Source organism: Sinocyclocheilus rhinocerous, unplaced genomic scaffold (genome assembly GCF_001515625.1).
Source record: "Sinocyclocheilus rhinocerous isolate Xijiao unplaced genomic scaffold, SAMN03320098_v1.1 scaffold289, whole genome shotgun sequence".
In the NCBI taxonomy this organism is placed as follows: domain Eukaryota; kingdom Metazoa; phylum Chordata; class Actinopteri; order Cypriniformes; family Cyprinidae; genus Sinocyclocheilus; species Sinocyclocheilus rhinocerous.
In genome coordinates, this window is record NW_015636845.1 from 732593 (window position 1) to 746662 (window position 14070).

Below are 14070 nucleotides of genomic sequence, written 5' to 3' on the forward strand. Positions count from 1 at the left end.
AATTTTTTTTTTTTTTTTTTGTAAATGTAAATGTAAACATGCAAGCATTCTGTTTTAACGGTCTTAGTTACAAATTCTCCAAAATAATACTTAAGTAGTGAAGTATTATTCTTCAAATACTTTACACCTTAATTATTAGAGTTATTCTAAAATGCACGTTTGGAAGCAAACAAAGGTCAAGATTTAGAAAGTATGAATCATCTAACTAATAAATGAAAATTTCTGTAATTAAACTATGTCATTAGGTTGATGTTTGGTGTCAGGCTCTGGAACTTTTTTATCTGTATTCATGCTGCCCCTTACAGAACACACTGTACGGTATGTTTTATGCAGATAACTAAAGAGTAGTTAAAAAAAGGGTGTAACCATTATCGTGTCCCTATCATTTTCACATCTCTGGGTGGACATATTTGAAGAAGTTATCTGGGTTAAATACTGTACATCTATGAAGATGGATGTTTCACCTTTTGGAAAATAGAATATAACATAAATATGATTAGGTATAGTAATTAAACAAGAACATTATTCAGAAACAAATATATACAGAAAAAAATCTAAATGCATCAATAAAAGAGACAAATTAAACAATTCAACATTTATTACAACACCCTTTATTGAAAAAGTTCATGTGCCTGACTGTAAACACTGCTTGTGTTTACAAATAACCACACATGACATAAATCAGAGAAGGTCTTGCTCTTGCAACACATGCTGTGTCTGTGTTTATTTATTACAAGAGAAACACTTTGAGCAGAAACTTGAGTTATATCATGCATGAAAGATGCACAGACCTTTTATAGGCAGGCTATTATAGATATGTGAAACATGTTTTAAAATCAGTCCATTCGGTGTTGTTCACACTAAACATTCAGCACTGGTCAGCTGAACATGCTCAAAATATGTTTCGATATATAAAATATGCTATAATATATGTACAGAGAGATGATAGTAGTAACATAACATTAATAATAATAATAAATAAATAAATAAATAAATATCCCCCAGGATACTTTGTTTAACCACTTTATAGGTACACCTTGCTAGTACCGGGTTGGACCATCTTTTGTCTTCAGAACTGCTGTAATTCTTCATAGCATAGATTCAACAAGGTGTTGGAAATATTCCTCAGAGATTTTGGTCTATACTTACAGTACATGACAGCATCAGTTGCTGCAGATTTGGTCTGGTGATTATAGAGGCCGTTTGAGTATAGTGAACTCATTGTCATGTTCAAGAAACCAGTTTGAGATGAGCTTTGTAACATGTCACAAACTGGAAGTATGAGTACACTGTGGTCATAAAGAGATGGACATGGTCAGCAGCAATACTCAGGTAGTCTGTGGCATTTAAACGATGCTCAATTGATACTAAGGGGCCTAAGTGTGCCAAGAAAATATCCCCCACCCTATTACATCCGCACCAGCAGACTGAACCATTGATATTGTGCAGGATGGATTCATGCTTTCATGTTGTTTACACCAAATTCTGACCCTACCACCTGAATGTCCAGGCAGAAATTGAGACCCATCAGACCAGGCAACCTTTTGCTGAAACCACTTTTGTCATTATCCTCTGACCTCTGGCATTTTCGCCCACAGAACTGCTGCTCACTGGATATTTTCGCTTTTTCAGACCATTTTTCAGACCAAATTGAAAGTCACTTAAATCACCTTTGTGTGTGTGTGTGTGTGTGTATGTATGTACTGAATGTATTATAGTTTGCAAATGCCTTTTGTTTGCAAAAAAAACCAATGCTTTTATGACCTATATATTATATGGAGTTCACACTTGAGGAAGAAAAAAACTTATTTTATTTTATTTTAATTTAGGCTATTTTAATTTATTTTAATTTTAACATTTTATTCTGAGGGCCAAATAGTAGTAATATGGCCAAAAAGTAAGATGAAATTCAGAGCTTGTGTAAATCGATGAGTTTCAATCGATCAATCGTCACTGTACAAAAACATATAATGCAATGCCATTGATAACATAAAATCAACATAAAACATATTCAATGCAATACAATGATGATTGAGAGAAGTACAAATAAATGTTCCTCAAAAGCCTGCTGTATCATGCTACATTTGAAAGAGATTTTTCTAAAACGATGCATTCATAATAAACCTAAAATGTTTTAGTCCAGTAAAGTAAGTTTTATGTTTACTTTATAAAAATCATTAAATATTTCACAGCAAAAACACTCGTGTGCCACAACCTGAGGGTATACATTTTTACAATTTTATTTAAAAAGTACTTACTAAAAAAGTATGAACGAGACTACCATTTAGAGGGGCAAAAGCATCTCTGGTAGAAACTAGCTTTCATACGCTACTGAATATTTCTAATAAAAAATATGACAGAATCTCAAATTAATCAATGAATCCTTTGTGAACAGATGCATAACAGGTATGAACAGTCTGACCGAATCGACTTTCTAAAATGAATCAGATTTTCTATTCATTTGAGCTGAATTAATGGATTCATACGATAGTTTGTACGAGAGAGAGGAACAACTACAGAAAATGTAGTTAAATGTAGTTTACTACTTTTAATTTGTTACTACTCATCTCTGGTAGAGAGAGAGATTTTAAACTACAGAAAGCGCGTTTACGAACTACAACTTCCAATACGTAACCGTTTCCACGCGCAGCCTCGCTGGTGGTCTAGCGCATTCCCTTGATGCCTACACACATGCGCAGTTGTACATGGGAGCATTGGGTATCAATTTGGTCAAACAGCGGGTGATAAAATGGTAGGTGACATAGAAATTAAAAATATTGTTGACGTTTCTGCTTCCGTGTTCGACGGAGAAGCTCTGGCAAACTTAGATATTCAGTGTCTTGCACGAGTTGTTGTCTGCGCGTGTCGCACCGAGAATGATCATAATTGTGTGTATGTTTTGTATGGGCAGGAAGGTCAGTTGTTGATATTTAGGGAGTTCAGCATGTACCTTTCCGCCTATCTGTCTTGGAATCATGCACTGTGCTGCATAATGCATTTGAGGATTATTATTATTATTCTGTGCTTTAGCCAAGCATGCATGCTGTTAACCCTGATGTTCTGTTTTGGATTTTCGAGACCCTCCAAGCCCTATTGTAACGCACCAAAATCTTACTTAACATCGAACAATCAGGTTAAACGTCATGACTTTTCCAAAATGCAACAGATCTGATTATAAAAAAGTTTTCAACTCGATGTTATGATTAAATAGTTTTACATTTAAAAACAAAGCTTATTTCTGTTGTGGTGTCGTTGAGACCCCAAGTTTAAAACCTGATTGATAAATGCAATGACATCACTGATGTTTTTAAATGTTTACAATGATTTTTCACGTACAATATAGGGGCCTCTGGGACCCCAAACAACCAGGCAGCCAATAATGTCAGCAGAACAGGAGGGTTACATCCATACCCAGCTATGAAATGTCAAACGTAAGTCTTTTAGCCCTGCCCTTTCAACCCAGCCCCCAATAGCAGCCTGGTTATTTTCCAGATTGTAATACCCTCTAAACATGTCTTAAGTGGGCTATCAAACTTTTTGCACATTGTATTCTGGTTCTGTGTCTTGTGATGGCCCAGTCAGAATGGTTCTTTTGAACTCGTTTTAAGAACTAGAGTAAAAACAGCTTACTGTGCATCGATGGAAATAACTGTAGGGTAACCCAGTTGTTTTGCACTGGCTGCCCTGAGCTTGCCATCTCATATTACATGCCAAGCGCAAGTGGCCTGTCACAGGTCCTCACATGCTTCGTGCTTCAGTCGAACTTGCTATAACCGGTAGAATGTCCTTTTAAATTGCCACATAGGTCTGGACGTTTGGTCAGCGCTTTGTTTATGGTTGTTCCAGTTGTCAGCTTTAGTCTTGTGCCTGAATGTGTGCAATTTTCTCTCTCTGTATGTTCGTTTGTGTCTCTTTCTGTTTGTACACACTGCTGAGTGTAGTCCTCCGTCTGTCTGAGTTCATGTCTGAGGGCATATCTTTTGTGTCCACACAGCATAAACTAAAATCCTCCCAAAAGGACAAGGTACGGCAGTTCATGTCCTTTACTCAAGCCGGGGAGAAGACCGCCGTATACTGTCTCACTCAAAATGACTGGAAACTAGAGGTGGCCACGGACAACTACTTTCAGAACCCAGATTTGTACCACAAGGAATCCATGAAAAGCTCAGTGGACCGAAAAAAGCTGGAGCAGCTTTACAATCGATATAAAGGTGAGTTTTAATCTAATTCGGATATGTATTATGCCTGCTGTCCTGTGCCTGAGAGTATTAATGCATGCTAAAAAGTGCTCCGCATAAACACATTTCATTACACCAAATGATGTTCTTTTTAGCAACATCATATGACCCCTTTAAAGGTGCTTTGGGAATATCACACAAAATGGCCTACTACCTGACAGAATCACTGAAAAAAAGTTGTCTTGAGAAATCACACATCAGCTCTGAGCACCACAGAAAAATGAGCCAATCTGAAATGCTTGATGTATCTGAAATTATTTTGCACGTTTTAGATTTGCTGAGAGAAGCTGTATAGTTAAAATTGGCAAAAATGGAAGAAGTCAGGCTGGAATCGCTAACAGCATCTTTGAGTTTTGTATGAATGGTGTGAAGAATCAGTGATTAGATTAATGATGAGCCTAAACGTTTCATTTCATCTGCAGGTGTGACAGTCCGGAGAAGCTTCGAGCTCTTCTGCCCAGATTAGAGCAGGATCTGAAAGACAGCGGAAAGTTCAAAGACTTCTACCAGTTCACCTTCAACTTTGCCAAGAATCCTGGACAAAAAGGTTTAGGTAAGGGCACCTTTTCTTTCTGCATTTCTGTGAGTTTTCACTCTGGTTTCTAACACTGAATAAACAGTTGTCGGTATTAATGGTATTTTTCCATTTCAGATTTAGAGATGGCAGTAGCATATTGGAACCTGGTTCTGGTTGGACGTTTTAAGTTCCTAGACCTCTGGAACAGATTTTTATTGGTAAGTCATCATTACAGCTTTGGACCTTTGATCCTGTTTCGCTCTGAATACAAATTAAAATGGGTTTTAACCACAGAGTGGAATAATTTCTTTTAGCAATTAATTTAGATGCTCTCTGGTCTCTGTCCTTATTTTGTGCAGGAGCATCATAAGCGATCAATTCCCAAAGACACATGGAACTTGCTCCTGGATTTCGGCAACATGATTGCAGATGACATGTCAAACTATGATGAAGAAGGTGACATGCATTATCAATAATTTTTAGTTTTCTGATCTGACTGAATTTTTAGCAATTGGTCTTTTAAGTCATAAATTGGCTGCATTTACTCATATAGGGTATGTTGGATTTTAATAATGTGACGTTTTGCTTTGTTTTAGGAGCATGGCCTGTTCTCATCGATGACTTTGTGGAATACGCTCGGCCAATCGTGACGGGATCAAAACGCAAAACTGTATAGTAACACTGCCCCTGGGCGAGAACTCACGCCTTGGTCGCCTCATTGACTTTGTAGTTTTTATAAAGACTTGTAAGCATTATAAGAGAGAACTAAGAGAAACACTTGAAACCGACAAGCTTTGCAAAAGGAAAAACAGGATGGAAAAGACGACTCAGACTTCCACACATCACACAGGAAGGACAAGAGTGCGAAACTCAAGATTTCTTATAGAGCCATCAAATGCACATGGTCAGCTATATTTGCACTGGCTACTCAATTCTAGCCCGAAACCCTTGGAGATTTTGGGTGGACAACTTCGAACCTAGTACCTCATCTCCATAGCAATCAGTGTCACTCTATAGGGCCGAGTCCTCATTGCCTACCCACTCCTCACAGTCTGAATTATGGAATAGTCTCTCCAGTTTCGTTTTAGATTATGTACCCATCTGTCTGGGTGTGTATCTCATGCAGGACGTGATGCTGATCATGTCCGCATTTTAAGCCAGACGTTCATGGGAGCATGCGGCTCACAACACCAGCACTATTGTTACAGTTGTAAAATACTGTATCTACTGCAGCAGTATGTACAGAGAGAAATGTATTCTCAGTAATGTTTTATTATATGAAATATGAGACATATGAAAGAAAGGTGTGGTCAAAACAAGATGCCTCCATACCATGTTCTTGTGTGATTTTAGGTCAAACATGTCATCTGCCCTGTTGCGGAACTTGTAACAACACGGTTCAGTGTTACTTTTTTTTTTTTTGCAGATTTATGTTAAGAAATAAATTATTGCCCTTTATGTTCTTCTCAATCTCTAACAACCCTGTTATTCTTTAACAGGGCATCTATGCTTGGACAACAAGAGGCTTTGCAAGCTTTCACTATGAAACATTCTCCCATCAGTATCACAAATTGAACATGCCTCTGAATCAAAATGATTAGTACAGAATATTAATATCTCCCTTCATAAATCACTGAAAAGCAACCCTGAAGCATGATGGTAGGGCTGCAGTTATATTTGGTTTGCACCAAACATTCAGGACACTGGGTTAATTTTAGTGTCCTGAGACCACAATTATTTACATAAAAAAAGCTTCTAGCAAAATTCAGGCATGATGTAATGTTCATCTTTTTCAGAAGTGGTTTCCTTCTTGTCGAAGAGTGCCAAATCTGCAGTGCTAAGAATATTGATGCCAGCCAAAATGCTCTGCATCGCGGTCAGTAGTGTAGCTGGCCTCTTGGTCACCTGTATGACATCTTCTCTCTTTTATTCTCTTGCTCAGTTAGGCCTGGATTGTGCCCAGTGTTTCTTTCATCCATTCTGTTCAACTGAACTTAATGTGTATAGGGAGACTTAAACCTTTGCCAATAATATTATAACCTTTTGAAGCTTTTGTAATTCTTCAGTTCTTCTGAAAGTTCCATTTCACGGGCTGATATTTTGTTTTAGTGAACAGAAGCAGGCCAACACAGTAAAATAGCTGATTATATCACTTAATTTAATGTATTTAAAACAGTTTTAGTATGATTATGTATGACTTTCTTCTGTGAAACATGAGTTGTTAGGCTGTCATCTGCCTGATATTCTCAATTCTCAAAAAAAAAAGTATCAGGAACAACATGAAGGTGAGTACACGATGACCATTTTTATTTTGGGTGAACTATTACTTTAATGGCGGAAAGAAACTTTCAATGCAATTTTACTGTGTACCACAAGAGACCGGCAATGTGTTTATAATCCAAAGAGAATTCACGTTTGAGAGGTTGTGTGTTTATGTATGGCTGCATTTTTATTATGTGTGTTCATATATATGTTATAATATTCTAAGTGTGTAAAAAAAAATGTATTTTCACTCAAATTTGCATTTTTGTTGCATTTTTCGTTGTTACTTCCAATCCATACAGATAATTAAAAAAATGACGGAACTTCACAAAATCCGTGTTTCTGTACGGAGTGTTATCAATGTAACACACGTTTTATGCTAACCGCGGGCTTCAATCTACATACAGAGGATCAGTCTTACAAAACTCATTTTCAATCTATTGCATTTGACAAGAATGTCAGTTTTTTGTATTTGACAAATAGTACAATCACCATGAATCTTGACAGGCTTCGTAAAAGAGTGAGACACTACATTGATCAGGTAAGAAGAGGCAGTATATTTAGCATTAAGACTGTAGCTTTAATTTGTACCTCAAATAAGATTTTATTAATTTCTGATTTTATAAAGCTGTTTATATGATACTACGTAATCAGAATATTATAGAAAATGAAAAAGGTAGAGTTAGTACATTAAGCTCGGAACACCTGGGTGTATTTTTGAAGCTAGCCAGCTGACTTTCATGCTAACAGATTTAAAAGCTTCTTAATTTATTTTTAAATAACATAATTATTGATTATTAATAGATATGGCATCATGTTGTTTTGGACTATTTTATTCTCAGAAATAAATAGGTAATATAAACTCTATGAGGGCGTGTGCACGTCAGACTGCACCAATGTGGCTAAATGATCTTCTACATCAAGTTTTATCTTCATAGTGACAATATAAATGAAATTAAGTTTTTCTCTACAATTATCGCATTATCTGTTTTATAGCAACAGTATCAAAGTGCTCTGTTCTGGGCTGACAAAGTAGCATCCTTATCACATGGTAAGTATCTTCATCCTCCTGAACACTGTATGGATACTGTCAAACAGCAGTAGATAAAATTCATATTATGTGTGTTAATTAAATTAACTTGACACTTAATTGCATACTGGACTAATCCCAGACTGTTTAATCTCCTATAGAGGATCCTCAAGACATTTATTGGTTAGCACAGTGCCTTTATTTGACAGCACAGTATCACAGAGCTTCTCATGCGCTCAGATCTCGCAAACTTGACAAGGTAAGAGCTATTGATTGATCGATTGATGAAAGTCATTTCAGTAGTAACAGATATTCTTAAGTCTCTGAGTTGCAGTCCTTCAAAAACCTAACCCGATAAATTAATTGACACAAATGTATTTCCATGCTGAAATGTTGGAAGTGCATTAGTGCAGTAGAATGAAGTAAAGAAATCATCGTGTTCAAGGGAGTTAATGAATTAGTATACAGTGCTTGTTATTTATAGCTTCGTTTTTGTTTCTCAGTTGTATGGAGCCTGTCAGTATCTAGCTGCAAGATGTCACGTGAGTATTTACATTAATGTCATGAAAGCTTTATTTTATGCATTATATAAAATAAAATATTGTGATATTGCATATAAATGCATTATATATACAATATATATTTTTTGCCTTTTTTGTGGGAAGATTTGTAAAATGGATTTTTACTATGTAAATGTAAATAAATAAGTGTATTGGTATCTGAAAACGTAATCAAACTAGCCAAAATATTTAATAAATGGGTGGAGCATTTGTGTAATTTTATGACTGACAGACCAATTTTTCTGAAAACCTATATAAGGAAATAATCATTGATTGTACTATTAAATTGTTTTGTAATCTGCAGTATGCTGCCAAAGAATATCAACAAGCTCTAGACATACTGGACATGGAGGAAGCAGCCAGTAAAAAATTATTGGAGAAGAATGTAAAGGAGGATAATGGCTCAAGAGAAACCGTAAAGTCAAGAGAAACCGTAAAGGAATGGGAAATGTCTCCTGCCTCAGTGAGCCTAACTCTTTTATTTATTTTTTTTAGGATCAAAACTGCATTGTTTTTTTCCCCTGGTTTCTGGAACATTTTCTTGTTCATTGATTGTGTTTATTATGTTTTATTTTTGATATTTACACTATACCTGAATGAATGAGTCCAGTTGGTCTTTAGAAATAAACAGTTTGACTGGATCTTTTACTCCCTGTGGCCTTTTCACTCAGATCAATAGTTCCATCTGTCTCCTGCGGGGGAAGATCTATGATGCCATGGACAACAGACCCCTAGCCACGTCTAGCTACAAAGAGGCCTTGAAACTGGACGTCTACTGCTTTGAAGCCTTTGACCTTTTGACGTCCCATCACATGCTGACCGCCCAAGAGGGTGAGAGAAGCATTTCATACTTTCATTCAGTTTTTGAAATTCTCTGTTTTTGTACATTAAGTTGCTTACAGCTTAACTAACATTATTAGTGGACCAAAAAAAAAATTTATGTATGTATATAAATGCTTTTAAATTCATAAAATGTTATTTTGTTGTAGAGAAAGATTTCTTGGATTCTCTGCCCTTAAGTCAACAATGTACAGAAGAGGAAGTGGAATTGCTGCATTTCCTTTTTGAAAATAAGTTAAAGAAGGTAAGAAGGCCTTTTTTCTATCGAAACTTTAGTAAGGTTCAATTAGGACAATAGAAGTAAAAGATTTGTGTACCAAAGATGGTTTGCTAAGATTTACATATGAAAAAGCTTTGATTGAACATTCACGTCATCATGTGGATCAGATGCTGTTCATTATTTTTCCTGATTTTGTTGTGTTTATTCTTCAGTTTAAAAAAGGAACGTGCACAAATTACTATGAGAATTTGAAGTACCTGTTTATTCAGTCAATGGTTTTGAAGTGCTCACTGAAGAGCTAATCAGCAACTCTCCTTTTCCAGTATAACAAACCTAGCGAGATGTTCGTCCCAGAAATAGTCAACGGTCTCCAGGACAACTTGGATGTTGTCGTCTCCCTCGCAGAGCGACATTATTACAACTGTGACTTTAAAATGTGCTACTCTCTTACGTCAATGTAAGTCTGCAAAACCGACATCCGTTTCTAATGTTTGGTTTGACATTTAGGGAAAGTTTGAAATCCTCTGATGTTTTTATTTTATTTTATTTTTTTTAAATCTAGGGTTATGGTGAAAGACCCGTTTCATGCTAACTGTTTACCAGTGCACATAGGAACCCTTGTTGAGCTGAGCAAAGCAAATGGTATGAGACTATAATATTGATTTCAGCTTTCATTTAAATGTCGACTTTTAATGTGGAATCATAACATTTATCATCCGTTGTCTCTTTAGAGTTGTTTTACCTGTCTCATAAACTGGTGGATTTGTATCCCAGCAATCCAGTGAGTTAGGATTATCTTTCATAACACAAGTTTCAGCTAAGTTTTATGTGATTGCTTTCTCATCATTTCTTTCTCTGTGAACCTTTTCAAGGTTTCGTGGTTTGCTGTTGGTTGTTACTACCTCATGGTTGGGCATAAAAACGAACACGCAAGGCGGTATCTGAGGTACAACTGTAGTTAATTATGTAAACTTACAATTCCATTCAAATGTTTGTGGTCAGTAAGATTTTTTTTTAAAGAAATGGTTACTTTATTTAGCAAGGATGCATTAATTTGACCTGAAGTGACAGTAAAGACTTTTAGATTGTTACAAAAAATTAACAATTCAAATGAATGCTGTTTAAACTTTCTAAAATATTAAGAAGGAAAACCACTTTTTAGTGCTGACCCTGCAGAACTCAATTTCCCATAGAGGTCATTTTCGTGAAACATGTTTCTGTGCTAAATCTGGCAAAAGGTTTCGTAATGATAGCAGTAGATTTGTAGCTGAGGAAACTCGTGGTTAACATCGAAATCCCCTTCTACAGTAAAGCCACCACACTGGAGCGCACATACGGACCGGCATGGATAGCATACGGTCACTCGTTTGCTGTGGAGAGCGAACACGATCAGGCCATGGCTGCGTACTTCACTGCTGCCCAGCTCATGAAAGGGTTTGTAGACCTGCAGTGCTTGTGACAGTTAAATTCATTAGGACAAGACAAATATTTGCCTCTAGTTTAGGCCAAAAAAAAAAACATTCTGACTTCCTGTTTGAGCAGATGTCACTTGCCCATGCTGTACATTGGTTTGGAGTATGGACTCACTAACAACCCCAAGCTGGCAGAACGTTTCTTTAGCCAGGCCCTCAGCATTGCGCCTGAGGACCCCTTTGTCATACATGAGGTAGCTGTGGTTGCCTTCCAAAATGGAGAGTAAGTGATTACAAAAGCATTCACACTATATTCATCAGTTGTTAGTGGTTTTGTACAAGCTTTGCTGATGAACGCTTTGCTTTGTTGCAGTTATAAAACAGCCGAGAAGTTGTTTCTAGATGCTATGGATAAGATCAAGGCCATTGGAAATGAGGTAACCATCCTGTCGCTTCTATCATCTAGTTGTTTTTCTGCTTGTTTTTGGTCAGAACAGACGTTAGTCAGAGTAGACGTCATGATGCTCTTTTATGTTCTTGGGTGCATCGTTCAACTGATGAAACAATGAAAATACCTCTTTTACACAGATTTCCAATAGACAAGCAGATCCTTGTATTGATCGTTACTCAAATTCAGTTGTCAAAATAAAAAATATGTCTGTCCTCTATAGCATATTTAATGGCCGTATTTATCACTTTTGGTACATTGTAGGAATCATACCCTTGTAAAGTGTTCCGTTCTTTTAATGAATCATTTCTTTTTTTTTAGGTGACGGTAGACAAATGGGAGCCGCTCTTAAACAATTTGGGTCATGTCTGTCGAAAATTGAAGTAAGTTGAAAGAATCCTGATTTTACAGTACATTTTAGTTTTTAGTACATTTACTTTCGTTTTTCATAACCTACGCTGCCATTCAAATGTTTGGGGTTGACAGAAAGAAATTCTTTTCATGAGCTGCATTTAGTTGATCAAGGGTGCAAAAAGTTGAGCAGTAATAGTAAAGACATTTATAATCTTACAAAAGATTGTTCGAAATAAATGCTGTTCTTTTTTTAACCTTCTATTCATCAAAGAATCCTGAAAAAATGATCAGTTTCCACAAAAATATTTCAACATTGATAAGAAGAAATGTTTCTTGAGCACTAAATCAGCATTTTAGAATGATTTCTGAAGGATCATGTGACACTGAAGACCTGCTGCTGAAAATTCAGCTTTGCCATCACAGGAATAAGTTATATTTAAAAATATTATGTAAAATCAGGATAATAATATTCCACAATATTAACTTTTTTATTGCTTTTTTAAAATGAAATTAATGCAGCCTTGTTGAGTGTAAGAGACTTCAAAAACATTACACATAAATCTTACAAAACCCAAACTTTTGAGTGGTAGTGTACATACACTACACTACATATTGGCAAATATTGCAGCTGAAATACCTCATTATATCCCATTTAAAATAGATGGGATCTGGGCCATAGTGACGCACTAACCTGGAATTGTGACTAACAAGTGTCTGCTTCTAAAATGATCAGGAGTGGTATTCTAAAATGATCAGGAGTGGTATTTTAATGAAGAGCATGAACTGGGCATGGTCACATGGCATCCTTTCTCTGATTTGTCTTGTTTTCTCCACTTTAATACAGTGCTTGTTTTGTTCTGTCACTCTAGTGTTTCATGAATTATGCATGTCCACCCACTGGATATCAAAGGGCTCGCAATTCACACTTGAAGATATTTTTTAAGTTTGGAAATTTCAACATTGATAGAATGTTCAGAATTCTAAATCTACTACATACTACTAAAAGTACTAAAAGTGGCAAACTAGACCCACACTAAACATGAAAAATCGATGATAATGTGCAGTGTTTATACTCTCAAGTCGACATTTGATTACCATTTTCCACTGCTTCTATAGCGAGCTTGTCTAGACGTTGATCTGTTGCAATAGACACAAATCAGGTCAGTGATTGCTTTCATCTTGTTTGTGTAGGAAATATGAACAGGCTCTCGAATACCACAGGCAAGCTTTGGTCCTCATCCCACAGAATGCCTCCACTTACTCAGCCATCGGTTATGTGCACAGCCTCATGGGAGATTTTGAGAGTGCCATCGACTACTTTCACACTGTGAGAATATATAACCATCATAATTTGTTGGTCTGTTTTTTTTAATCAATTATGATTCACTTCAAACATTTAAACTCCTTCGTTAGGCACTTGGTCTTAAACGAGATGACACATTTTCCGTAACCATGCTGGGTCACTGCATTGAGATGTATATCAGCGACTCGGATGCTTACATTGGTAAGACAACCATCCATGCGCTTTGTACGCAGCATCTGATTCACAAATTTTCTTTGCAACTATTAAGTTGTCTTGTTTTGCAGGAACTGATATTAAAGACAAAGTGAGAAAGACCCTCAGCTCGCCTGCACTGATGAAGATGCTCAACACTTCTGCCGACGGCAATGAGAGCAGAGCACAACCCGTAGAAGAGGTGAACGTGTGCCTGGAAACACAGTCTTTCAATGCTGACAAACAAACCGATGCTTTCCAGCGCTTCCTCTTAGAATGTGACATGCATGAGAGCGATATGATGCTGGAGACATCCATGTCTGACACCAGCACGTGATTGAGACCTATTAATGGGTCAAAGAGGAACTTTGAGCGTGAGATGATGATAGAATGTGACGCTAATGAGGACACAACCAACCCACCCTCCCTCCATCCGCCACCCCTGCCGTGTCCTCCGTGTTGGACCCCTGTGGATTTTTTTACTATGAATAAATGTAAAGAAGTGAATGCAAAAGGGTTCGAATGATTTAATCAATAAACCCTGCATCCATATTTTTACACAGATTAGTGTGTTCTCATTGGTGCTCTATTAAAACACCTGTTTTGTGGATGAAGCTGAACAAAATGTGATTTTTACATTGCCAATCAGGCGATAACATTTATCTGCTGACATTTGCATTTAGTTTAGAAAACC

General features: G+C 36.7%; 2 protein-coding genes across 2 annotated transcripts; both read left to right on the forward strand.

Annotated features, from left to right (window-relative positions):
• Positions 1-4548: 4548 nt before the first annotated feature.
• Positions 4549-7228, forward strand: LOC107748175 (DCN1-like protein 2). The gene is made up of 5 exons (XM_016562877.1): positions 4549-4562; positions 4661-4791; positions 4891-4973; positions 5115-5211; positions 5352-7228. Exons 1-5 carry the CDS (start codon positions 4549-4551, stop codon positions 5429-5431), a joined length of 405 nt encoding a protein of 134 aa, XP_016418363.1. The 3' UTR covers positions 5432-7228.
• Positions 7229-7254: 26 nt separating this feature from the next.
• On the forward strand, positions 7255-14070 carry LOC107748135 (cell division cycle protein 16 homolog). Its single transcript, XM_016562803.1, has 18 exons — positions 7255-7558; positions 8014-8068; positions 8209-8306; positions 8551-8589; positions 8912-9070; positions 9279-9438; positions 9597-9691; positions 9991-10124; positions 10230-10309; positions 10399-10448; positions 10540-10613; positions 10976-11101; positions 11210-11362; positions 11453-11516; positions 11849-11910; positions 13073-13208; positions 13295-13385; positions 13469-14070. Exons 1-18 carry the CDS (start codon positions 7394-7396, stop codon positions 13711-13713), a joined length of 1986 nt encoding a protein of 661 aa, XP_016418289.1. The 5' UTR covers positions 7255-7393; the 3' UTR covers positions 13714-14070.

What these genes read in the sequence shown, in the direction of transcription:
- LOC107748175 (XM_016562877.1), top strand. An exon ending in TCCTGGACAAAAAGGTTTAG is followed by an intron (nt 4,792 to 4,890) that starts GTAAGGGCACCT and finishes TTTCCATTTCAG; the next exon opens with ATTTAGAGATGGCAGTAGCA. An exon ending in TCTGGAACAGATTTTTATTG is followed by an intron (nt 4,974 to 5,114) that starts GTAAGTCATCAT and finishes TATTTTGTGCAG; the next exon opens with GAGCATCATAAGCGATCAAT.
- LOC107748135 (XM_016562803.1), top strand. Translation starts at nt 7,394, where the DNA reads ATGCTAACCGCGGGCTTCAATCTACATACAGAGGATCAGTCTTACAAA. An exon ending in GATCTCGCAAACTTGACAAG is followed by an intron (nt 8,307 to 8,550) that starts GTAAGAGCTATT and finishes TTTGTTTCTCAG; the next exon opens with TTGTATGGAGCCTGTCAGTA. An exon ending in ATTTGTATCCCAGCAATCCA is followed by an intron (nt 10,449 to 10,539) that starts GTGAGTTAGGAT and finishes AACCTTTTCAAG; the next exon opens with GTTTCGTGGTTTGCTGTTGG.